The 23,210-nt window shown below is 46.8% G+C and overlaps 2 protein-coding genes across 9 annotated transcripts in view; one reads left to right on the top strand and one right to left on the bottom strand.

The window, feature by feature from the left end:
* The window catches only part of TPGS2 (tubulin polyglutamylase complex subunit 2), a 21,951-nt gene extending 19,223 nt beyond the window's left edge, over positions 1-2,728 (top strand). For all 7 annotated transcript variants that reach the window (XM_023944037.2, XM_023944036.2, XM_086869916.1 and 4 more), the window contains one exon: positions 1,262-2,728. In XM_023944037.2, coding sequence (XP_023799805.1) covers positions 1,262-1,489 — 228 coding nt within the window. In that variant the 3' untranslated portion in view covers positions 1,490-2,728. The remainder of the gene's footprint in view (positions 1-1,261) is intronic.
* On the bottom strand, positions 621-23,210 carry LOC111941058 (aquaporin-7-like). 2 transcript variants are annotated; one of them, XM_086869915.1, is made up of 8 exons: positions 22,865-23,165; positions 20,277-20,401; positions 19,057-19,182; positions 15,326-15,452; positions 7,816-7,953; positions 6,972-7,090; positions 5,442-5,659; positions 621-4,624 (listed from the first exon to the last, which is right to left on the bottom strand). In XM_086869915.1, the coding sequence occupies exons 1-8, from the start codon at positions 22,992-22,994 to the stop codon at positions 4,465-4,467; spliced, it is 1,143 nt and encodes a 380-aa protein (XP_086726041.1). In that variant the 5' UTR covers positions 22,995-23,165; the 3' UTR covers positions 621-4,464. The 2 variants fall into 2 exon arrangements, with proteins under 2 accessions (XP_086726041.1, XP_023799802.1); XM_023944034.2 differs by lacking the exon at positions 20,277-20,401 and having other exon boundaries at positions 22,905-23,210.

Below are 23,210 nucleotides of genomic sequence, written 5' to 3'. Positions count from 1 at the left end.
CCTTCAGCCCTATCTCTGCCTCCATCCTGTGAGAGGTCAGGGAATGAAGCAGATGGTCCTACTGAATACAGCTCATAAGCCAGCACATTGTCAGTGCACCTTGGCAAGGCCTATTGGGACTTGAGTGTCCCGCACTTCACCTAGACATGACAGTTGCCTTATGAGCATGAGATTCCCTTGTCCTGTGTGCAATCACAATTACTAAAATCACTCCTGACTTCCCATCAAACAGTGACTGTAGAATTTGGTTCTTCTCATGCCTGATGCCTTCCCTGTTACACTGCACTGGACTTTATCAGTCAAGGCTGTGTACGTGGCACCATGCTCTGCCTTCCTGTAAGTTCCTTGCTATAAATATTTTATTATGCTCAGTATATTTACAAACCTTAAGAGGAATCATTTATATATTCCCTAATCATTTGCAGCCCCTGATGGTTAAAATCCTCCTAGTTCGTTAACCTTTATAATTTTTAAAGGTTTTCAAGGGGGTATATTAAAGATGTTTCTTAAGCAGTACATTAACAGATGATTATCTATATTTTGGTATTCATCTTCTGTTTATCTTGTTCAACACTTTGCTGATGGTTTCATTGTGATTTGCAATACCATAACTACTACAGTTTTATTTCCTGAATTTTTTAATGAAAAAATGATACAAATAAAATAAATAAAGAGTTGAGAACTGTAGGGCGAAGCGTGGTATTTGCTGCAACCAAAAAACCAAATCATTGTAGTTACTTCTAGATAGAAAATCAGAAACAATAAGACAAACAAACACAAAATTCTTTGTGTAAGGAGTTAAAAAAATTCATTATTTTATGTATGAAGAGAGGGAGGAAGGTTACATTTTGAGAAATTCAGCTAGTTGGTTTTTAGTTTATAAGCACATTTAAATTCCAAAGGATTTTTAATAGTTTCTGCTTATCTGAATCTAAATAAATGTTGTTTAGTTTCATCCTTTCCTTTTGCTTTTCCTCCTGTAAATCAGGATTTGCTTTTCTTAGGAGTTACACTGCAGGAAAGGTGGTGTTAGGGTTGTGTCTGGTTCTCCTCTTCCCTATCTGGAATGCAATTCCAGGACTAGGGCTGTACCTGTGCCTTGTGTATCCTTATCACAAGCACTCTTCCAAGTCATGTAAACTGCTAACTGATAAGTGGCATAGGATTAAGATCATGTGTTGGGGAAGATGGGGAGCAAGGTGGAATTATCTAACTGCAGTTTGAATTTAACCTGTTCTTTACCCACCATCCTGCCTTTCAGCAATGGTTTAACATGTATAAACCCATAACCATCAACACAGCACTCCTGTCTGAAGAAGCTGATTCCTTTGTGAACAAGCTGGACCCCAATAAAGTATTTAAAAGCAAGAACAAAACTCCAGTGCTCAAGAAGAAACCACCTTCACAGCCACCAGGCTCCCAAAAGAGTCACACAAACATGACCTCTGCCAAGACATCCACGCTAGCTGGGAATTCTTCAAGGAAGTGAGCCCATCAAATCTGACCCTGGACAACATTTGCAATAAGCTTTGATGTTTTCTGCTGCAGAGTCTCAGTGGTCCAGACCAAGTTCCTTGTGCATGAATAGATGTGCCCATGGAAAACATTGCAGCACTTGCATGAAATATAACCACAATGTGAATGTAGTTCCCGGAGGGTCTTAGAAAAAAAACCAAACTTGATACACCAATTGCATTCCCTTCTGCTACTTGAAGCATGTACTTTTCAGAAGGCATGAAGAAACCTTTGATGTCACTGCTCTGTAGGGAAGTTTTTGTTCCTGTACAACAAGGAAGTTGAAATGTAGCAGTGAAATTAAAGCAAATGTAGTTCACTGTAACTTTAACAGACCCATGCTGAAGTAGAGGGTGTGAAGATGTTTCTGCCATGTCCCTTGAAAAAAAACTGTCCTGACCTTGCATGCTGTGGGAGCAGGCTGGAAGCCACTGAACACAGAAGTATCCTTCACTCCAGATAGAATCAAACCCTTCACTTCCCTGTGCTTCACCCAACCTCTGCTCTGAGATTCACGGTACAATGGGACTTGCGACTTCCATATCTCTGCATTAACTGAGCCACTTGTGCAGCCCAGACCACTTTTTGGCCTTTGTGCTGTATCTTTTCAAATGGTGACATGATTTGAAACAATCCTGAAGCCAGAAGCTGCAAGATCCTTTGTTGCCTCCCTTTTGTGGGAGCTGCTGAGCAGAGAGTCAATGGTGTTTATTCCCATCAGCCAGGAGGACCCCTCAGTTTGTCACACATTCATTTGCAAAGCTGGCCATTGAAACAGACACTTTTCAGTTGGGAGGATCTCACCAGGGGCCACTGAGATCCTACACCCTTAGAAGCCCCTGATGCTGTTTTCTCTACTGTAAATTTTCAGGTTAGAACTGCACTTTAACCCATTCACTGCTGGTTTTCAGTTACTCCTGTTTGTTTCCATTACTTTTCTATGCTATTCTGTCTTCCAAATATGCTGGAATCATGGTAGCACACAACACATTTTGTGCCTGAATATGGATATCAGAATCACTGTCTTCAAGTATTGATTATTTAAACAGCATCATCTCTAATTTTTGAAAACACCAATAATTACATAAGACAAACTTACCTCACAGGGATGTTGTGAGGCTTTCATGAGTATTTGTATGGCCTTCAGAAAGACAAAGCCATCCTGTAAGTGCTTAATAGTATTTTAATAAATATTTGAATATTTTCCTCCAAATTGATTGGGTATTTGAAAATGCTTTGGGGAGCACATGGACATGGGATGCAAAGGATGTATGGGGAGAGCAGCGTTCAGGACGGATTGTTTGGGGTATTTTTTTAATGCATTAGAGAATATCTCACTGAGAAGGGATGGGTTGCAGTGCTTTTAGCTAATCCCTCTTGAGCTACTCAGAAATTTCCCATTTATTTCGCATAGGCCAAAAGACTGAACTGTGTGGCAGCTGTTCTACTTCTGTCCTGCAGTCACTGTACAAAATCTCTGTAGCCATCAGCCCCTGCTCAGGTGTGTTTTGCTGCTTCCAGCACTGCCAAGGGCCCACTTTCAAATGCCATTGCTGCATTGCCTGGCAGCCACTCTGCCATCCCCAGATGACAAGAAATCCTCTAATGCACCCTCTCAAGCCCATGTGCATCTTGAGACACGTGAAGATTTGTTGCAGCTCCTCTACTGATAAAAAGTGAGCTCTAATGAGAAAGCACACGTCAGTATTTCCCACCCAACCCCACCCCATGCCCTAGCAATACCTCAGTTATACTTTTAATACTGGGATGAGAATGATTGTTGAAACCAGCCATTTCCAGCCCTTTTCTGGAATTCTTTGCAGTAGTGATGTTCTGTCTCTTCCTACTCTTGGAGATCTCCGTGTTGTTTATTCATGGCACCCAGCCTAGGGACTGCAATTGTGTGCTTGACATATGTACCATACTTGTGTAAGCACTTGCTAGAAAAGGTAAGACTCTTGTCACCCTCATGGGAACAGCCAGCTTCTGATAGTGTTCTGCTTTTAATCCAGTGACACCTCAAACTTAAAAGGCTGTTGCAGGCTCACTTCTTCATTCACCTGGAGGTAGCAGAATTCCTGCAGCAGAGGGGCAACCTCTTACATTTCTCATGCATTCAGAGTAGAAAAAAAGTAAGGGGGAGGGGAGTTTGTTCAGGTTTTTGGAGACACTGTCACAAAAGTTCTCTGACTTCTCTTGTGGTGGTAGTTGGTGCAGCTCAACTCTAGTGTCAGTACACTCATGATTCTTTGATGCCAGCATGTTGCAGAAGAACTGTGGCAGGATTCAGGAGACCCTGTAGTTTAGTTTAGTAAATTTTTAATGCTTCCTGAATGTTCAGATCAAAAAACAAAAACAAAAACAAAAAAAAAAAAAAAAAAAAAAAAAAGCAAAAAAAAAAGCATAAAAAAAACCAAACAACTCAACAGGTTCATGTTTCTATTTTAGACTGTCCTTGTTCTCTCTTTTGTGCTGTTCCAAACTAGGTGTTTCTTAGGGTGACAAATATGAACATTAAGCAAGCCTAGGCCACTGGTGCCTCTTACCAAGGAATATTCCAGATGAATATTTCTATGTTAATTAACTAAATCATGTATCTGCCACTGTTGATGCCTGTATTTTGATTTATATGTATAGATACTTATCTGGAGACTTGTAGCTCTGCTTTGTTTTTCTTCAGAATATGATGATTGTTTGGGGGTTGAGTTTTGTTTTGGGGTTTTTTGGGTTTTGGGATTGGTGTTTTTTGTAAATTTTTTCACAGAGAGATTAAATCATTTCTTCAGGTCACAGTCAGGTCTACCCCTACACAGGTCTGCTCAATATCTTAGATACCAAATTTGTCTGTTTAAGCAGAGTAGGTTTACTGAAATCTAGTCCCTCATCTGTCCACCTAAAAGGTGGACAAACAGCTGTGCCCTTCACATGTGTCATCACAGCACATGTCTGTCACAGTCTTGAAGTCTCCATGTCTGCCTGTTCTTTCTTGTGTTCAGTTTCATGGCCAGGGTGGTTGTGAAAGTCAATGCAGAGTTTGTAGATGAAAACACCAAAAAGACATCCCAGAATTGGAGCTGTGACTGGGACCCACCACCAGGAATGGTCAGCCCTAAAATGAAACACATAAGATGCAGCTGGTGAGCTAGACTGGAACCACGGTCCTGCCACCACATCCTGCTGGGGAAGGAGTGAGCTGTGTGAGCAGAGTCTGTCCCACTGCAGCCACTAAGCCTACAATTGGCTTAGACAAATTTTCTGTCCCCCCACATAACTGCTGGAGGGAAGGTCATTTTCCCCATCAGCATGTAAAGGTAGCTCCACACTGCAGGTTTCTTGTTCTCCTAAAGAAATGGGCTGTGTGGTCTCAATGAGTTGGACTCTCAGACTGTTACAAGCATTTTGCCTCCCCGCATCCAATAAAATCTGTGACTCCTCTACCAAGCTCTCAAATATATTTTCTGTGAATTTAAGGAAAATGGGCATCTGGGACAGGAGACTGGTAATGATCTCACCAGAGAAAAAGCCATAACATGACACCATCTTACTAGATAGAGTAGGTCATGGTTTCGTGTCCAAATTCAGACTCAAAATTTAGGCAACCTGTTCAGCAATCCACCTGCATTCAGGTGAGCTGCATTCTGGCTTTCTGCTCACTGCAAAAACCAGCTGGGTCTCCAGTGAACAGGCAGACAATTTGGTGCCCAAACTGAAGTATCTGAGTGAATCAAGGTGAATCCCATGCCAGAGAATAAGTGTACCCCAAATTTTGTGTACATAATGAACAAGGCTCCTGTAAGCACAGCCCTCACACTCTGTACTGATACCATCACTTGGTCCAAAGAAAAAAGGCTTCATGACACATTTTATCTTGTGCTTATCTCCTCCCCTGGCAAGCTGAGCAAGCTAAGAACAAAACATTCACTCACGTGAAGACGGCCGTTCCCCAGCCAGCAATTGCCGTGAAGATCCGGGGGGGCAGGTCCCTGGAGGGGTTTATGGCATAGCCTGTGTTCAGCCCCATTCCCAGACCAATGCCCAGGACCAGCATACCCGTGAGCATGGGCTGAGCGCCTTTGATGGCCGCATTGTTTTTCTCATCATGGATGACTAAAACACCCAGGATCAGCATAACTGTTGCTGTAAACTGCAGGAACAGAAAAGGGTCAGGATAGAGAATGGGGAAGGTTGGAAGATTCTGCTCAGGAGAGCAGGAAAGACTTCCCAGCATGAAAGCAGATGAAATTCATGGTCTAATCAAGGTGGGAGGGACCCAAATATTACTCCCTCCTCACAAGTGGACTGAAGAAAATTATTTTCTCAGAAAAAACTCATCACCAAGACTGATACAAATTCCTCATCAATGTCATCTCTATCTTTCAAGTCAGGGAAATGGGTTATTTTATGTACATTCTATCTGACAGAAGCAGAGCCATAAGAAACTGCTCACGAGACAAAATTGATCACCCCTAGAGGAAGTGATGTTTTGTACAGCCTGATTGCAGATATCAGATTCTCACCTGGGAAACTGAATTTCCCATCAGTGACTACATAGCTGGCATTTATAGATTTGCACTGCCCAGAACATCAAGAAGCACAGTTTTGATAGAGTTGATGACACCTCTCTCTTTATGCTTCAGAAAATGCAGCTGGAGAGACTTGAACTGCTTGCACAGACACCAGCAAAACCAGAAACTGCAGCTTTTTGGCAAGGCGCTGTAATTCTAATTTGCTTTCTTGTGGATCAAGGACACTGCCTGGTCCACAGGAAGCTGAGGGGATCCACTCCCCACCTCTAAGCTCTTCCACCATCCTCTTTGTCATGCCCAGGCAGGAGTCCAAATCACAGGCTTCCAAAGATTTGCCTTGGAAGTGAATCTTCCTTCTCTGGTGTCTTAGTGCCTCTCATCCCCTGAAGAATCCCTTTCCTATTTCTGGGCATCTGGACACTGTGCTGTAAGCTGGGAATCCACTGCACACAGTCTCAATGGATCTGTTCAAACAAAGAGGTTCAGTCCAGGCTGTGCCAGATGTGGAGACAGTCCCAGGCTCTCTGTGCTGCGGAGGGGCAGCACAGCTGCCAAGGAGCATGGAGTGGGGTATAGAATCCAAATAGGGAAGGAACAGTTCAGCCCTGAACCCAGAGGAGATGGCCAGTGATACAGCTCAGCTTCTCACTTCTCACTGCATGCATGGCATGCAGGGAAGGTGTCTGGAGAGCCCCTGAACCAAGCTGTGAAGCAGCCTACATGCATTAGGCTTTAGGCCAAACCCTTTAGGCTTGCCCAGCCACCAAGGTGATTTGGATCTTTCAGGTGCCTGCCTGGATGCTGGGCTTCTTGGGAAAAGAGGTAGTGGTTGTGTCTGTGCATGTAGAGCTGTGGGGACCTGTAGCAGCCCTGCAGCAGCACCTGTAACCACCCACCTTCTCCTACCACACCACGGCCATTCCCACTGACCTCTGTGAAGAAGGCTCCCTGCAAGGATACATTGGGAGCAGGGTAAGTAGAGAAGATCATCGCTGTGGCAGTTGGTCCTGACACTGTAAGGTTTCCTTGGGTGTAGTCATAAATAGCATCTAGGAGAAGTGGTAATTATGGAAGTTAGCACAGCACTCATCCCACAGGACACACACACAAGTCCACCTGTTGCAGCCAGCACAGACATCTGGGAGAAGGGAGGCAGTGGAAGATGTAATGGAGGTGACACACTCCTCACAGAGCATGATCTCACCAATATCTGTTATGCACAGACTTTGGTCTGAAGTCACTTCCTTACACCTGCCAGCTCCCTATCCCTGCTCCAGAAGCCCAGGGTAGCCTGGATTGTCTGGATACACTGGAGGCCTCCAACCCTCTGGCACTCAGAGACCAAGAGATGCTAGAGGCAACGGGTAGTGGATCCTCTGCTCACAACTCGAAACCCCCCATGGCTGCAAACCTGTGTTCCACAGATCATCAGAGGCCCCCAGAGCTCCAGAGGCACCTAATTCATGGTAGTTCATGTAAATAAAGCCCCTGCAGACCTGAAAACAAAATGCTGACAAAATGCAGCTACTGTTCTTCTGCTAAAGACAGCTCTTAGAAGTGGGAATGCCCAGCTCTCCAGGAGCTCTGTATCCTTTCCAGAGGTATATCTGGGACCTGCTCTGAACTTGAGCTGTGGTCTGTCCCACAAGCCAGAAACTTGCCTTCCTCACCCAGAAATCATGCTGGGTACTGTAAAAGGACATACATTGACAACACTATGAGCTGACTCAAATTATCCTTACAGCAACCTCTGTGACAAAAGACACAACCCTACCATAGTAGACAGCAAAGACGGTGGCTGCTGCCATAAAGGAACCCAGGAACTGGCCGATTATATAAGCTGTAAGTGTTGTCCAGGAGATATTCCCTAAAACGCATTGTGTAATGGTGATGGCGGCATTCAGATGAGCTCCTGCAAAAATCACAGAAAAAGAGAGGCCTCAACACTGATGCAGCTGTTTTGGAACTTGTGATGTGGTAGATGCACCATCCCTAGAAACATTCAAAGCCAGATTGGACAGGGCTCTGAGCAACCTGCTCTAGTTGATGTTTCTGCTCATTGCAGACCAGTTGGACAGGATGAACTTGAGAAGTCTCTTCCAACCCAAATTATTCTCTGGTTCTATGCCCTGTTCCCCACAGCAATCAGCCAGACACTGACCCAGAAGAGCAAGAATCTCTCAGGTCAGGGTCCTACTCCTGCATAGACACAAAATGAACCTTTCTGTGGACACAATTTCTGAACCTGAGAGAATTTCTAGCTCTCAGGGGCTAATTTTTCCCAAGGGAAAGTCTTTGGGAACTGTCTTACTTAAGGACTGTTTGTGTCAATAAGGTTTTACTCTCCCAAAACAAGACACAGATGTTCTGAGTGTTTTCTCTCTTGTCCCACCAATGGGATGAGGGAGGTGTTGTTCCTTCAACCAGTCAGGGTAACCTGGATCGGAACACCTTATAAGAAAGGGTAGAAAACCCCGAAAAAAAGGCTTTGCCTCATGAACCTCTGGTTGCTGTGTGTAATATTCGAACCCTTCACTCTATACTTCATGTCTTGTAGTGACGTCTGGTGCCCAACGGGGATTCAGCATCAAGACTATGGCAACCAAGGAGAGGTAAAATCACCCCCACCCACCCTAGAAAAACGGGGGTTTTTTTCAGTCCAGTGGGTTTTGCCTGCCATTTTTCCTTTTGCTGGAGAATTCTTCCCAGTGAGCTGAAAGCATGCCAGTGGCTGCTTTAGCCCCCGAGGAGGAGATCGTCCTGGATTTATGTTTGGACATTCTCTACAGACAGGATCTGAACATTTCTGAAGCAGATATTAATGCTTTATATTTACGGGGGAAAGAACACGGATTTTTTCCAACTGCCGCTGATGCACTGTTGAAAAATCGTTGGCAGAGCTTAAGTGATGTGATACCAACTGGTGCTGTTTGTAAGAAAGCAAAACTGCTCCTCCCTTGGAAGAGATTCACAATTATAATAGAAGCCGTGAGCTCCAGAGCATTGTCTTGCGATGTCTCAGAGGCTGGGTCCGAAGGAGGAGACTGGTCTGATCCACAAGCCGCTTTGCTGGTGCATATATCACGAAAGACAGCATCGAACTCGGACCAGAACTGCCTAGAGGGAATATTTTCCCCAACCCCATCCCCTTGCGAGTCCAGCCTGGGGGTGGGTGCTCTTTTGTCCGAGTCACACGGGATGGGTGACCGGCGGGAGGGGGAAGCAGGAGATTCGACTAGTGAAATCCACCCCTCGCCCGGGGCTCGGGAAAGCGCGGGATGGAGGGGAAGCAAGCATCCTCCAAGAGTTTCCGATGGAGGGAGCACAAGTGGCTCCTGATCCACCGGCAGTGGCGGCAGGGCCGCTAGGACCCCCCCTCTGTGGTGTGCATGAATTTTGGCATTGCTACTCTGACCCCTTCCCTCGGCCAGACGCCGCGGGCACAGGGAATGGCGGGATTTCATCCGCTCCCCAAGCACAACTGGGGGGGCCCCACCGCGCCTGCACCGGCTCCGGCCTTCGCAGTCAGGCAACTGATCGATTTAATGCCCGAAGAAGATGGTGTGGCCCCGCTCTAACCTGCGTGGACTGGTTCGCCGCTGCCCCTTAACTCAGACGGGGCCGGCGGTGCGGCCCAGGCGGCAACAGTGGCGCAGGCCCGGCCGCCGCGCCCGCAGGGGCTGACGGGATGGGCTCCGCTCCCATCGCAGGCGGAGGCGCCGGCCCTGGCCTGGCTGCGGACAGCACGGCGGCTCGGCCAGCACTGCGATCCCCGCAAGCGGCACAGCGGCCACCGCAGCCAGCACAGGTCCTCTGTTGGACCCAGGCTCCCCCGGCCCCCCCCTGCCAGCGTGGCAGCGCCAGGGGCTGCCAGGGGTGACGCTGCCCACAGGAACGGCGCCACAGCTCTTGTGAGCTCCACCGCCCTCCCGGTGCCCCGACCCTCCTGCAAGCAGGACTCGAATGCCAGAGCTGCCCCAGATCCGGCGGCTGGCGCCGTGGGGCCCGCCTCCCCGGGTACCGTGGGTGTCGGAGCAGGGGCGTCTGAACCTCCCTTATTTATCAAAGGGGCTCGCAGTGAAGCTGGCTCTTCGGGGCAAGTCTCTGCTCGGAGTGGAGGACATGGAGACGGTCCCAACTCCAGCGCCCATTAGACACTTTCCCCATGCCAGGTCACTGCATCCCAGAGATCCCAGACGGTTTTGGGACAAGGTCAAAGAAAAAGCCTTGGAGATGGGAGACTGGGAGCTCCTTGAACGATTTAGGGGAACTGGAGATAGTTTTCCTGATTTTTCAAATTCTGCAAAGAACAGTCTGGTACAGGAGAGGCAAGCTCCAGCCAGGTGCCTGTCTCTGCTCCTGTGACATCTAAGGGGCAAGATCAAAGAGATACTGTGACCTCACAAGGAGGTCTTCATGCTTTTCCAGTGGTTAAGGAAAATCCTCAAACAGGGCTGCCTAATACACATCAAATTATATCCACTAAAGCTGTAATGGGCGTTAGAGACAAGGTTCTAAAATATGGACTGGGGTCTCAGGAGATGATGCAGATGATTTGCATTATTCACTCTGAGTCACTGACATTAATAACATTAAGCACCTTGCTCAAGTGTTATTTCAGTCTGTCCTGTTTGAAGTCTTTGAAGCCCATTGGAGTCAGCTGGCCATGAAAGTAGCTGGATGTAATAGTTGTCTCACCATGACCCTAGGTATGAGGTTGGAAGTGATCTGTTGACAGGGGTTGGAAATTTTTCTGACCTTGATTTCCAGGTTACATTCCACCCACAGATGCTGGATCAGTGCCAGAAGACAGGCATTGCAGCTCTGATTAAAACCATAGAGTTGTCAGCTCCAAAGCAGAAATTCACTATTGTAGTCCAAGGGACAAAGGAACCTTATATGCAGTTTGTTGAAAAACTCTCTGCATCTTTGGCAAAGCAGGTGGACAACCCTAACTTGAGAAGGCTACTGGTCACACAGTTGGCAAGAAGCAATGCCAGTGATGATTGCAGGAGGGTAATAGAGGCTCTCCCAGGTGATCCATCTTCACCAGAGATGGTTCAGGGTTGTGGCCTTGTAGGCACCACAGATTATAAGATGGCCTTGGCTACTGCCTTACCAGCATCCTTGAAAGGGCCAAAGGGTAAGCAGCAGAAGCAGGTGACAGTACAAGCCACCAAAAAGCAGGGGAAACAGAAGCACAAAGGGAAAGCTCCCTCGTTTCTGTGCAGTTGGTGTGGAAAGCCAAACCACGCTGCAGAGCACAAAGTTTGAGAAGTTTGCACATTGCAGAGCACAGCAAAGTTTGATGCTAAGGGCCAGCCTTTGGCAGATCAGGGAAATGCAAAGCTGAGCACCTCAGAGAAATGCACTCAGACATAAGCCTTTCCCCAGGTCCTGAAGCTGATGCAGGCTTACTCAGCCAGCTTGTGGCCAGCACACATGACTCAGCCGGACTTGATGTCTGTACAGCAGCAGCAGTAGTCCTGAACTGTTGCAAAGTGCATGGAGTTCCTTTGGATGCCTTTGGACCCTTGGGGGAGGGTAAAAGTGCCCTCCTAATGGGAAGGTCAAGTGCCACCCTTCAGGGTATCATTGTGCATCTGGGACTTGCTGATTATTTGGTACAGATTTCTGCTGTGGTTTCCACGCCCACCCCTCCCCTCACCATTACCGAGAAAACACACATTGCTCAACTTGTGCCTTTCAAGTCCTGTTTCCAGGGCTGCAGACCAGTGTCGAGGGGACGTTTGCTTTGAATCAGCTGGACCACCTCAGGTGTACTGGACTGCAACCCTGACTGATGAAGGGCCTGAGATGTGGAGTACCCTGTACCTCCGTGGCGCCACCCCACCAGAGATCCACCTGCAAGGCCTGATCGACACAGGTGCCAGCGTCATCATCCTGGCCTCCTCTGTGTGGCCTCCGGAGTGGCCTCTGGATCCTGTGGAGTCACCTGTCACAGGACTGGGGGGAATGGCCAAATGTTTTGTCAGCCAGCAGCCTGTGCTGATCACAAACTCAGAGGGACAGTCTGTTATAGTTCGGACTTATGTCACCACAGCTACTGCTAACTTCTGGGGGTGGGATGTACTGGTGGCTTGGGGGGTTTGGATCAGGACAGATTTTTAATGGGACGGAGGGTGCACAGTGCCCCACACCTCCCTTACAGGGGCATGGGGACGAACCCATCTGGGAAACTCAATGGTCCCTCCAAAAAGAAAATGCAGTCACCTTTCAAGATTTGGTTCAAGAGCAAGTTACAAGCTATACCAATCTGCCAGATTTCATAGCATAAGATGATGCCAGGGCTGACAAATTGCCTAACCCTGCATGGGTAGCACCTTAGCCTGATGTGCTAGCATAGGCCAGAGCATCACATGGATTCTTTCATCAAAATGCACACACATTGCCAAAGCAGCTTCATTTTACTCCAGCTGAGGCTAGTGACATTGTCAATTCCTGTGATGACTGTCACGCACTTGCTCCGCCTTTACCAACGGACGTACACCCCAGAGGTCTAAAGGCCTAGGAAATTTGGCAAACAGATGTTACACAAATTGTTGAGTTCAGCAGGGTCAAGTATGTGCATGTTGACAAGTATGTGTCTGTTGACACTTTCTCCTCTGCAACGTGGGCTTCTGCTCACACTGGAGGAAAAACGTGTGATGTCATTGCCCATTGGAGGCAGGCTTTTGCCATGCTCGGGATACCTTCTACTGTGAAAACCAGTTATGGCCCTGCTTACACCTCACAGAAAGTGAGGCAGTTTATCCAAATGTGGGGTTTCACACAAATTCGGCATGCAGCATTCGGCATTCTCCAATGGGCCAAGCCATTGTTGAACATGCTCATGGTACTCTGAAGCAGGTTCTTCAAAACCAAAAACAGGGACTGCAGGGTGAAACCCTGCAAAGTCAATTGGCAAAACCTTTGTATACGATAAATCACCTTACCGCAGAATGCAGGTGCCACAGAATTCAAATAACCCAGTTACCTTGAACCATCACCCCTCTTTACAGGCTTCAGGAGAGACACATCAGCCCTGAGTGAAAGTTCAGGTGTGAAATTTAACCACCAAGCAGTGGCAAGGCTCGTTTGAAGTTATGGCTTTGGGTCATGGGTATGCATGTGTATCCACAGATACTGGGGTGCACTGGGTACCTACAAAGTGTGTCCATCCTGACCTGCAGTCACAAAGGTAGAACTGAGCCAACAGGCAAACCACAGGCCATGACCAGAATGAAGGTCATCAAGTGGAGGAACCTTCAAGTGATGACACAGATGCAGAAAATGCAAGTGATCGCTCAGACGGTCCCTCTACGAGCAGGCGTTAAGCATCTTTCTCATTTTTCTTTTTTTTCTTTTTTTTTAATAGGAAAAAAGGGTGAGATGTGGACACGATTTCTGAACCTGAGAGAATTTCGAGCTCTCAGGGGCTGATTGTTCCCAAGGGAAAGTCTTTGGGAACTGTCTTTCTTAAGGACTGTTTGTGTCAATAAGGTTTTACTTTCCCAAAACAAGACACAGATGTTCTGAGAGTGTTTTCTCTCTTGTCCCACCAATGGTTACCAGTCAGGGTAACCTGGATCAGAACACCTTTTAAAAAAGGGTAGAAAACTCCAAAATAAAGGCTTTGCTCATGAACCTCCAGTTGCTCTGTTTAATATTCAAACCCTTCTATACCGTATGTCCTCTAGAAACACCTTTCTCTCTCAACAGATGAGGCATGGTGGTCAAAGAGCTCCTAGCTAGCCTTCTAAAAATTATGTAGACCACAGGCTGCCTCCAGAGAATGGGTCATCTCACCTGTCACATATACCTCTCTTGTGATGGTATGAGTTTCCCTATGAGACTCTCAATGAGCTTCTCCCTGCTGAGCTTAAATAGAACCCATACTTCAGCAGATTTTGAGTAGCTGCAGTTAGATGAGAACCTGTGTTTCGATGGGACACTTTCTTTGGAGAAGGCTGGTATCACAGTGATGCTTTTGAAGACTAAATGGGTCTGGGTCTCATGCCCTTGGTGCAAACCACATGTGTTCTTCAGGCCTCGTGTCCCCAGGAGTCTAAAGAAAATATTTATTTTTCCTGCCTGATAGGTACCAACTTTGAGGGTCAGTAAACATTCCAATCTTCATGATCATCTTCTACTCCAGACTCCAAAAGGGGTAAGATGCAGACACCCATCATTTCATCAAACAGGACAGAGTGAAGTGGAAGTGCATGTACCACCTGCTACAGTCCAACAACCACAACTGGAATGGGGGCAGATCACTTCTTAGACCCTCTGCTCTTTTGTGGGTATGGCCAGCCCTTTCAAAGATCATAAAAAGCATCTTGTCACACAGATGAAGCTAAATTACTATGTCAGGAAGGTATGAAATTTGTTTTGTAACGATACTCTTGCTGGCAGAGCTGAGATCCCTTCTGTACTGCTCTCTGCCCTCAACAGATCAGCTCCTTCTCACAAGTCACTAGGGACTACAGGACATACTTTCCTCAGTCTGCTTTCCCCAGGCTGTTTCCAGCAGCTCCAAAAGGACAAGAAAATCAAGAGCTAACTGCTCCTGACTGCTCACATGGAAAATTCTTCTTTCCAAGCCAGCCCCAGGTTTGGACCTCTGTCTAGTCCAACAGTTCAAGAGCAAGGAGTTGCTTTAATTTTCTGCCCATTAGGGCCCTTAAAGTTTTCTCTTGGTGCAAATGAATGCAGAAATTGCAGAAGGCAAAGGTAGTGCTCTTGTCATTTGAGGGATGCCACCCCATGGTCCCCAGACACCACTTCCTGAGTTCATGTGGGACATCTGTGCATGGATGTAAGTGATAGGGAGAAAATTTGCATACCATTCCTTTTGAAGCATCAGCAGTAAGCTCTCCTTTGCAATAAATTATTTACTTCCCCGTGGTCGTATCAGCAGCAGGTTTTGGGAGCTCCCTGTCTCCTTGGGCCATGCTGGCATGTCCCAAATGGGAGAGCTGCTGAAACCTGGCTCTGTTGGCCACAACAGAAGGGGCTGGCCAAACTTCCCTGTCCCATTTGCCTGGTCACAGCTCAGAACACAAGTTTGGGGTCGGTATTCTGTACGTATTGCATGCCTTGTGTGCATGCCTCATTGTGCATGCCTCGTCCCTGGCCTCTCCTGCTTTGCTTGTCTAGGGACTCTAGGACTGCTTTTTTTCAGGTGAGGGCACTTCCAATGCCATAACACACCCCTCCACTCCTGTCCACAATTCACATGGCCTTTATGGAACATGGATATGTCTGATATAAGTGCTGCTCACCAGATACTCCTCCAGCCGCATAGATGCCCAAGGTAACACCAATCCCAAATGCCATATTGATGCTCAGATACTGACCGTTGTTTCCTTTTCCCAATACCACTTGTGCCACAGAAGATAAGCCAAAAACCTGTGTAAAACAAAAGAAAGGAGTGTTAAAAGTATTGTTGCTGTAGTAGATTGGGTTCTTTGCTATTTTTTCTGCAAAAGTAATGAGCTCCCAAAGACAGGAAGTCTCTAAGGTGACCATGGTCAGAAGACAGAGAACAACCTTGCCCTGCAAAAATTGAAGTGATACCTGAGATTGGTACCCATCAAACAAAACTAGGCACTCTGATTACAGTTGGGTATGGATAGACAAACCCCAAACACTCACACCAAGAGCTGGGGCTCAGTGAGGGTCATTCACACAGACACACTGCAGCTGCCTCTGCCTGAAACCAGGGACATGAACTGGGGGAGCATCACCATGGACCACTGGGACATAACCTCAAAGATGGATGGAAGGAGGGTGTGCAAATTCTTACTGTCCTTCTTTTCCTGGTGTGCAATTTATTGACTAAATTTGTGGTTTGGGCAGCACACAGCTATTTGCCAAACTCAACACTAATTTTGGTAACATTCCAGCTAAAGACAAGAAAGGAAATTCTGGTTTAACTTTGCTGTCCAACACATATATTTTCAGTTTGGAAACAGCCAAAGCTTCAGTGTTTTTTTTAGTGGCTAAAGGAGAACCAGTGGGAAAAAAAAAAAAAAAAAAAAACAAACTAAAGATAAACATTCCAGCAGGAAAACACATATTCAAGGCATTGCTCTGTCCTGAGAGAATTCTATTTCATGCTTTTGATGTGGTAAGAGTGTAAAAATCAGTTCTTTGCATGCTCTTAAAGCTGAAATCTGGAGAAGGACAAGGCATCTCTTGAGGTTTCTGTCTCCTAAACCACTGAGGGTTAGGAAGGTGTATCCTGTTCCTTGGACTGCATTGATGTTTATCCAAGGTAACATGTATTTCAAAGACAAGAAAGTCAGTATGTTCTCCAGCACATAAACTTCTGCTTAGGCTTGTGGTGTTGAACTGTGATTTTTTTCTGGCTATTCTGCCTGCACCCAGATTTTATCTCATGTGTCTGCTTACCCTCATTGCTTCCAGACATCACCCTGGTCCCCAGAGATGCTGCTTTTATCTCTCTTGTAGGCACAAGACCAAACTTTTCTCTGCACAGAGCTACAGCCCCCACAGTGTGAGCCCTTCTCACTCTGCCTCAGCGAAACTCCCCAGAAACAGTTTGTGATGTCCCCTTAACATCTGCAAATACACAAATTCTATATATTCATCTGTGATTTTTCCAAAGCCAGATACAAGAGACAACAAATATGTAAGGCACAGGTTTTGCAGGAGAGCACATAGGTGCAGACACAGGGTTACAGGGGAGGAGACATGACTGTGCATAAATAGCACTGAAAAAGCCCCACAAGATAGGATACAGAATCTGTTTTTCAGCGTAGATACAAATTTCTGTTTTCTTCCTGTATCCTCACAGTTCCAAAACACCATTTCTTTTAATCCCTTCTTCCCTAGTCCTTGCTCTACTTAGTCCTGCTGCCTGGTTCCTCTTACCCATATTGCCTGTCCATTAAGCTGAGAGGCCCTGGTAGTGTTATTGTCCAAATAACAGCCATTCAGGCATCCTGGAGGTGCATCCAGACCACTGCCTGTTGCACTGAGGGCCGAGGTGCTTCTGAAGAGTTGTGTGCTAGATGCTTTATTCTGATGCTGGATGCTGCTTTTCTTGTTGGGGCACATGTGCAGTGCCCTCCTTTTCTTTCTTCCCTTGCATGGATCAGTGAAAGAAGAGCCAGTGTGAACTGCAGGCTGAAAAATCTGCCTTCTTCAGAGTGCAGAGTAAAGAGTCCACCTCATACTGCTTCCCTGCCAGGACAACCCTGAAGCTGTTCTTTATCACCTGGGAACTTCTACCACCAAATTAGAGAATGGAAAAAGTAAAATGGTTTGCTAAGCTGCTGCAGAGGAGTCATAGATGTCTGTACTCTGACTTACTGTGGGTGCAAAACTACCTGAATTTCACCTGGGAGTGAAATTCAAAGAGCTGGATGTGCAAAATTACATTGTAAAAAGCAACCATGCACTGCACAGGTGCATTCAACGCCTTTCTTGGTACAGAAAGCTGTGTCAAAAGGTCCCTATGCTTACACAAATCTTAATTTCTTCCTCTTTAAATCTCCAAATGCAAGTTATTTAGGTTATGCCCCGCCTTTGCATGCTAGCCTCTGTCCAGTGTAAAGGGTCTCAGCCCAGGCTAAGTCCAGGTGTACCGGACTGACACAGATAGATATGGGGCCCTTTCAGAGGGAAGATCTCATTCTGCTCTGTTGATCAAACATTCATAGTCTCTGGTCCCAGTGGATACTTCACCCCTACCAGCCCCCCACAGTGACTGGGAAAACTTCCTAATCCTCTACCCAAACATTTTTGAAGCAGTCCAGGAGCTCAAACCCACTTAATTACTTCTTTGTGAAACAGAACCCTCAGGCAAGGGACCAGTTTATGTATGATTTACATAAGCACTGTTCGATTGGCAGCAAGAGAATCAAAAGTGAAATGCTGGCATGCTTCACACCCTGTAATTACACTTCCTAATGGTGGGTTGTGGTCCTGGAGAACTTCTCCAGAAAGTTCATTACTCTGGCAACCCCGAGGGGAAGGTGGGTAAACGCTGTTTTTATTTTGCAGCAGCTGTCAGTGATAGAAGAGTCCGGATCTGTTCCCTAGACCTGTTCAGATCCCCCCCTCACCTTACCCCACCCCACCCCCCCAAACCACACCACACCTCTGGCACAGCAGGAGGAAAAGCCTCCATTCACTGTATGGGATCTTCCAGGGGCTGTGGCACAAGCATTGTAGACACTACTCTTTGATATAATTCCCAAACTCTTCCTCAGTTTTCTCCTAGAAGAGAACTGAAACAGCAGCATGTCCAGAGAACGGCAGTGGAGCTGGGGAAGGGTCCACAGGAGCACAAGGAGGAGCACCTGATGAGGAGCAGGTGCAGGATCTGGGAATGTTGAGCCGGGAGAAAAGGAGGCTCAGGGAGGACCTGGTCACTCTCTCCAGCTCCCTGATGGGAGGGTGTAGCCGGGGGGCGCTGCTCTCTTCTCCCGTGTAACAAGTGACAGGGCAAAAGGAAATTACCTCAAATTGTGCCAGGGGAGGATTAGATTAGGAGGATATGAGGAAAATTCTGTTCACCGGTGGGGTTTCAACCCCCACTGAAATAGGCTGGCCAGGGAAATGGTAGGTTTACAGATATTAAATATAATATAATACCTTGGAGGTATTTAAAAGGCACACAGATGTGGCACTTAAGGACATGGGTTACTGGTGCCTCCAAAGTGCTGGGTTAATGCTTGAACTCTGAAAGGTCTTTCCCAACCTAAATGATTCTGTGATGTTTTAATTCTATCCCAACCAACTTCACTTTCTCCCAGCATCCATCACCCTTTCCCCACGTTACTTTTTTGCTCCAGAAGGTTTTTGGCAGATGGTCTGCCTGCGGGGAAACTGCCACCCGACTAAAGCAGAGGGGTGAGCAGTAGCAGTCAACCACTGGGCAACCCTGAGGATGTGGCAGGAAACCACCAACCTTACAAATCTCTGCCTTAAATAGCTGAACATGCACACAAACACGCACACACATGCACAGACTCCTCCTTACCATGAGGATGAATGTTCCCAGTGCTTCTGCCAGCATCTCTCTTATGGTACTGTTACGAATCCTGAACACCTTCCTAGTCTTCTCCAATATTGTCATCCTCGCCTTCTCAAGTCTGCTTTTGTGCTCCTGTTGTGACGGCACACTTCATTGCACTGAGCCAGGTTACCCTTTGAAACTTGGCACCCTTTCCTCACCCCCAGACACCTTCCCTCCCTTGGTTAACAATGAACAAGCCAATAAAGCAGCACCTAGCTTCAAAGTCTTCCCCCCTTCCCCCCCTCTCCCAAATGCCATCCTATAAAAGCTGTATGGTAGGGATGCAATATTTCTGTTAGGAGGGCATTGGTGACACTGTGCCTCTGCCCAGGAGAGCCTAACCCCAGAACAGTGGAGCTGTCAATAGCCTTGATGTGCTCCTGAAGCCTATCTTTCTCCTTAACCTTTTCTACAAGAACTGAAGAGGAATTTTGGCTCTGCTCTGCATTGTAACCCATTGACTGGTGGTTTGGTTCTGGTTTTTTAAACAGATTGAATTGGGATCGTTTGCCTGTGCAGGATTATTTGGATGCTTCTTCTGCAGCAAGGATGGTCTGCCTGGAGCTGGTGTGCTCTGCTGTGTGCAGCTGGGAAGAGCACAATGCTTCAGGTGGAATATTTGTTCTTGTTGAATGCACCTGTGTCTGCAGATGCCATCACATTCATGGAGAGCCTTGCACCAGCCATCCTGTCTGTCCTCTCATATAGGGCAAGGAGAAACCAATCTCAGGAACGGTCTCAAGAGATCTTCCTGGCTTCTTACCCGGCTGCCAGACCAGCACCATTACTGCCCTCATTCCCTCTGCCTATCTCCCTGCTCACCAGGCTCTCTTACCTTTCCACAGTGAAAAGGTTTTAATACCTTTGATTAATCATGAAAAATCTTATATCCACTGAACACTCAAGACCTTTTTCCTTGAGCCTTTTTTTCTTTTCTTTTCTGGTTCTTTTCTGCTTTTCTTCATCTCCCTCTCAACCTGCTGCAGCTTCTCAGTGTGGCTCTGGAGGGAACAGCCCTGAAGAGGTGTCAGCAGCTGCCCTGATGGGGACATGGTGCTCTGCTCATACTGCCCCTGGCCTTGCCTCACTCTCCTCTACTGCATGGCAAAATTTCATGAGCTTTTCTTTCACCCACAGGGTGAAAGCAGGAACTTTCATGGACTCAGCAGCTGTATTGGAAGTACCTGGGAAGCTGATTCTCCTCTTCGCTCCATAGATGATTGTATGTCTTGTGGCAGGGAGAGTTTTATGAACTGGGGTAATCCCTCCTCCAGTGACAGATTAGCTATTGACCTCAGTGCACGCCTGGCTAAATATGCAGTAAATTACTAGTCTGTCTCTGATACTGAGGATCATTTAACTATGATGGATGATAATAATATTGATTACAAGGGTGTTTCTACATAATTTTTCTAGGTGGGAAGGTTTTTGTCCTGTCGGTCTGTGACCTATGCTATAGCACAGAATAAATCTTTCTAGGTCACTGCATTCTCTGCCTTGCAAATGTTTATTGGTGGAGCACGAGCCATGGGTCCTGGAGCACCAGGTTGGGGTGGTAACAAGACCCTCAGGTTTCTTCTGCACATAGTGATTTCCAGCTGACATTACATGTCACCTGAGATGCTTGTGTCCTTGTGCTGGAGATCTCACATCTGAGCCTTTCTCAGATGGGTAAGGTATGAGTGGATCGGTAACATCCACAACTGGACCTACAACTTTTATTTTCCCCTTAATCTCAGGGAGCCTTCCAGGTGGATTCCTTCCTTCTGGGCAAACAGTGAAGCTGCTGTGTATTTGATAGGCTTTGTCTCCTGCATTCAGGCTTCTATAGATTCTGATTTGGGCTGAAAAATGGACAGATACTTTCTGGGAACACTGGGTTCCCATAGACTTGCAGTCTTCTCAGGGAAAAACACAATCCCAGTTTGCAGTAGAAATCTTTGGATTGGTGATTATATTTGCAACACAATTCCCAATATTAACACCAAACCATGTAAAATTCCAGCAGGCTTCTAGGAGATTGTCTTTTTGTACAGATCATTCCACAAGATGGCACTGAGACATTAATTTCTCCCTCTAAGATATTCAGAAGGGCTCCTCTGTTGGCTGCTGAAAATGTAAGGATCCTTTAATTTTGGGGTTCTGCTGACCATTTTTAGATATTAAAGTGACTTGCTACTGTTCAAGGACTGTAAAAATAACAAAACTATCACCTTTCCAAAGATCATGTAGGTCAGCACACCTCTGCTCTGCAAGTACACAAACCCAAAGTGTGTGAACCTGTGCCTGAGTTTATTACAAGCAGAGAAAAACAGGCATCTCCAAAGGGCAATTCTTCCTCACATAAAATAAGCACCTGAGACCTAACATATGAATCATGCTAGATACTGGCACTTTCCCTCCAGTGTCTGCACAGACATGGAGTCATGGGCTCCAATGTGCACCCCTACGAGTGCTAGGTGGGCTGGACTGCTCCTTCTCCCTGCATCCAGACATGGTGATCTTGAGCAAGTGAAAGCCAAGTGAGTCAGCCAAGGGCTGGATTGCAAATATCTTCTGGTTTCTCAACAGCAACCTGTTTGTACTTGCTTGGTTTCACTTACCCTCAGGGCTGACGAGGATCTCTGGGGTCACTAAATACAGTCCCCTTCTGACACAGTCAGCCACACCATACCTGCCCTTTGGTGACCTGGCCACTCTGCATTTTCATGGTAGATGATTGTTGCCCAACTCCTTCTGTTGTACTCTTACCAGAATTTGCTGCTCTGAAGATTAGACACTTTCCTGTAATTTTCGGCCAAATTCTCAAGCCATTTGTCCATGTGCAATGTTAGCCCATCACAGACATGAGCTAACTTACTTCTTGTGGGTGTTATCACTTAAAGTGTTCCTATAAGGTTTGTTAAAAGAGCATTGGCTGCTCATGCTCAGCTCCATACAGCTTTCTGATATCCTCACAGGTTGAAACTTCACTCAACATTGGCCCTACAATGATTTTGCCATGTTTTCCACTGCACATTAAGCAGCCACCTGCTAAACCAAACCCATTTTCCTCCTCAACACAGGTGTGCTTGCTGCACTACTGATAAAAGTCTCCATTTGGAAAGGAAAGTTTTGGCGAGATCCACTAACAGTTCTGGTGTTGATACCCATGGCAATGAAGAAACAGGAGAACAATGCCCCTGGGTACTGCAAGAAGAGCCCTGGGAAGAATGACTCCCCAAGCACTCCAGGGCATTCTACAAGGAATAACTTCTCTGACTCAATTTGACACTGCACATGCTTCCTATGCACCCAGGAGCTCATTTATCTCTTAATTGGGCTAATCAGCAGGTGGAACACTGCTGCTCCATTCACTTCAGCCCTGCTGGTGAAGCATTTTCTCCCCAGAGGCCGAAGACAAGCATAAGCAGACAGCTGAGCAGAGGAGCTGCTCACTGCAGGCAAGAACAGTTTGTTCCTCAATCAGACCAAATGAAGAGGGCACCAAAATATCTCCAGTGCCCTTCAGAAAGCAAGACCCAATCAGAGAGATCATAACAACACTGGTATGACCCTCACTGTCTGGATAGTCCCTGTTTGACATAACCTAGAGCGCCTGCTCCCTATGGTTTCATGTTCAACACTCATGGTCTGTCTCCTTTTTTATGTGTGGCAGGCACCAAGAGAGTCTCACACACCCCACATGTCTCTCAGCAGATGTCTTTGCTGTCTGTACTGCCATCCCCCTCTCCCTTCCCAGGATACTGGACTCCACAGCCTTTCAGCTCACCCGTTGTCCCTTGCCCTGAAGCCAGCCAAAAGGTCATCACCTGCACATACGGCTCTTCCATGAAACCACACCTGCTACTGTCATGATGGACAGAAGTGGGAGGGTCAGATGGAGAGATGTGGTGGTTCATGGGTGGCGTCTTCTCCTGGGCAAGATGCTGCCTCAGGCTGCTACAGCTACTAGGCTGCTACAGCTACAGAGCTGCTACAGCTACAGGGCTGCTCAGACAGAGGTAATCAATGAGGCGATACTGCCAGCAGGAGCAGAATTAATAGGCTTTGTTTGTCTTTAGGGGCAGAGCAGGGCTCTCTGTGACAGGATTGCCAGGGGTGGCCCTGACCTCATT

The sequence above is a fragment of the Cyanistes caeruleus genome, chromosome Z, assembly GCF_971803275.1.
Source record: "Cyanistes caeruleus chromosome Z, bCyaCae1.hap1.1, whole genome shotgun sequence".
Classification (NCBI taxonomy): Eukaryota; Metazoa; Chordata; class Aves; order Passeriformes; family Paridae; genus Cyanistes; species Cyanistes caeruleus.
The sequence above is the reverse complement of the archived record's forward strand: the minus strand, read 5'-3'. Positions and strand labels throughout refer to the sequence as shown.

Bases quoted from the DNA above. Each gene is read 5' to 3' on its own strand.
- LOC111941058 (XM_086869915.1), bottom strand. From the start codon at position 22,994: ATGAACCACCACATCTCTCCATCTGACCCTCCCACTTCTGTCCATCAT. The intron at 15,453-19,056 runs GTAAGGAGGAGT...TGTTTTACACAG, and splicing joins TGGGAACATTCATCCTCATG to GTTTTTGGCTTATCTTCTGT. The intron at 4,625-5,441 runs GTGAGTGAATGT...GTTTCATTTTAG, and splicing joins TGGGGAACGGCCGTCTTCAC to GGCTGACCATTCCTGGTGGT.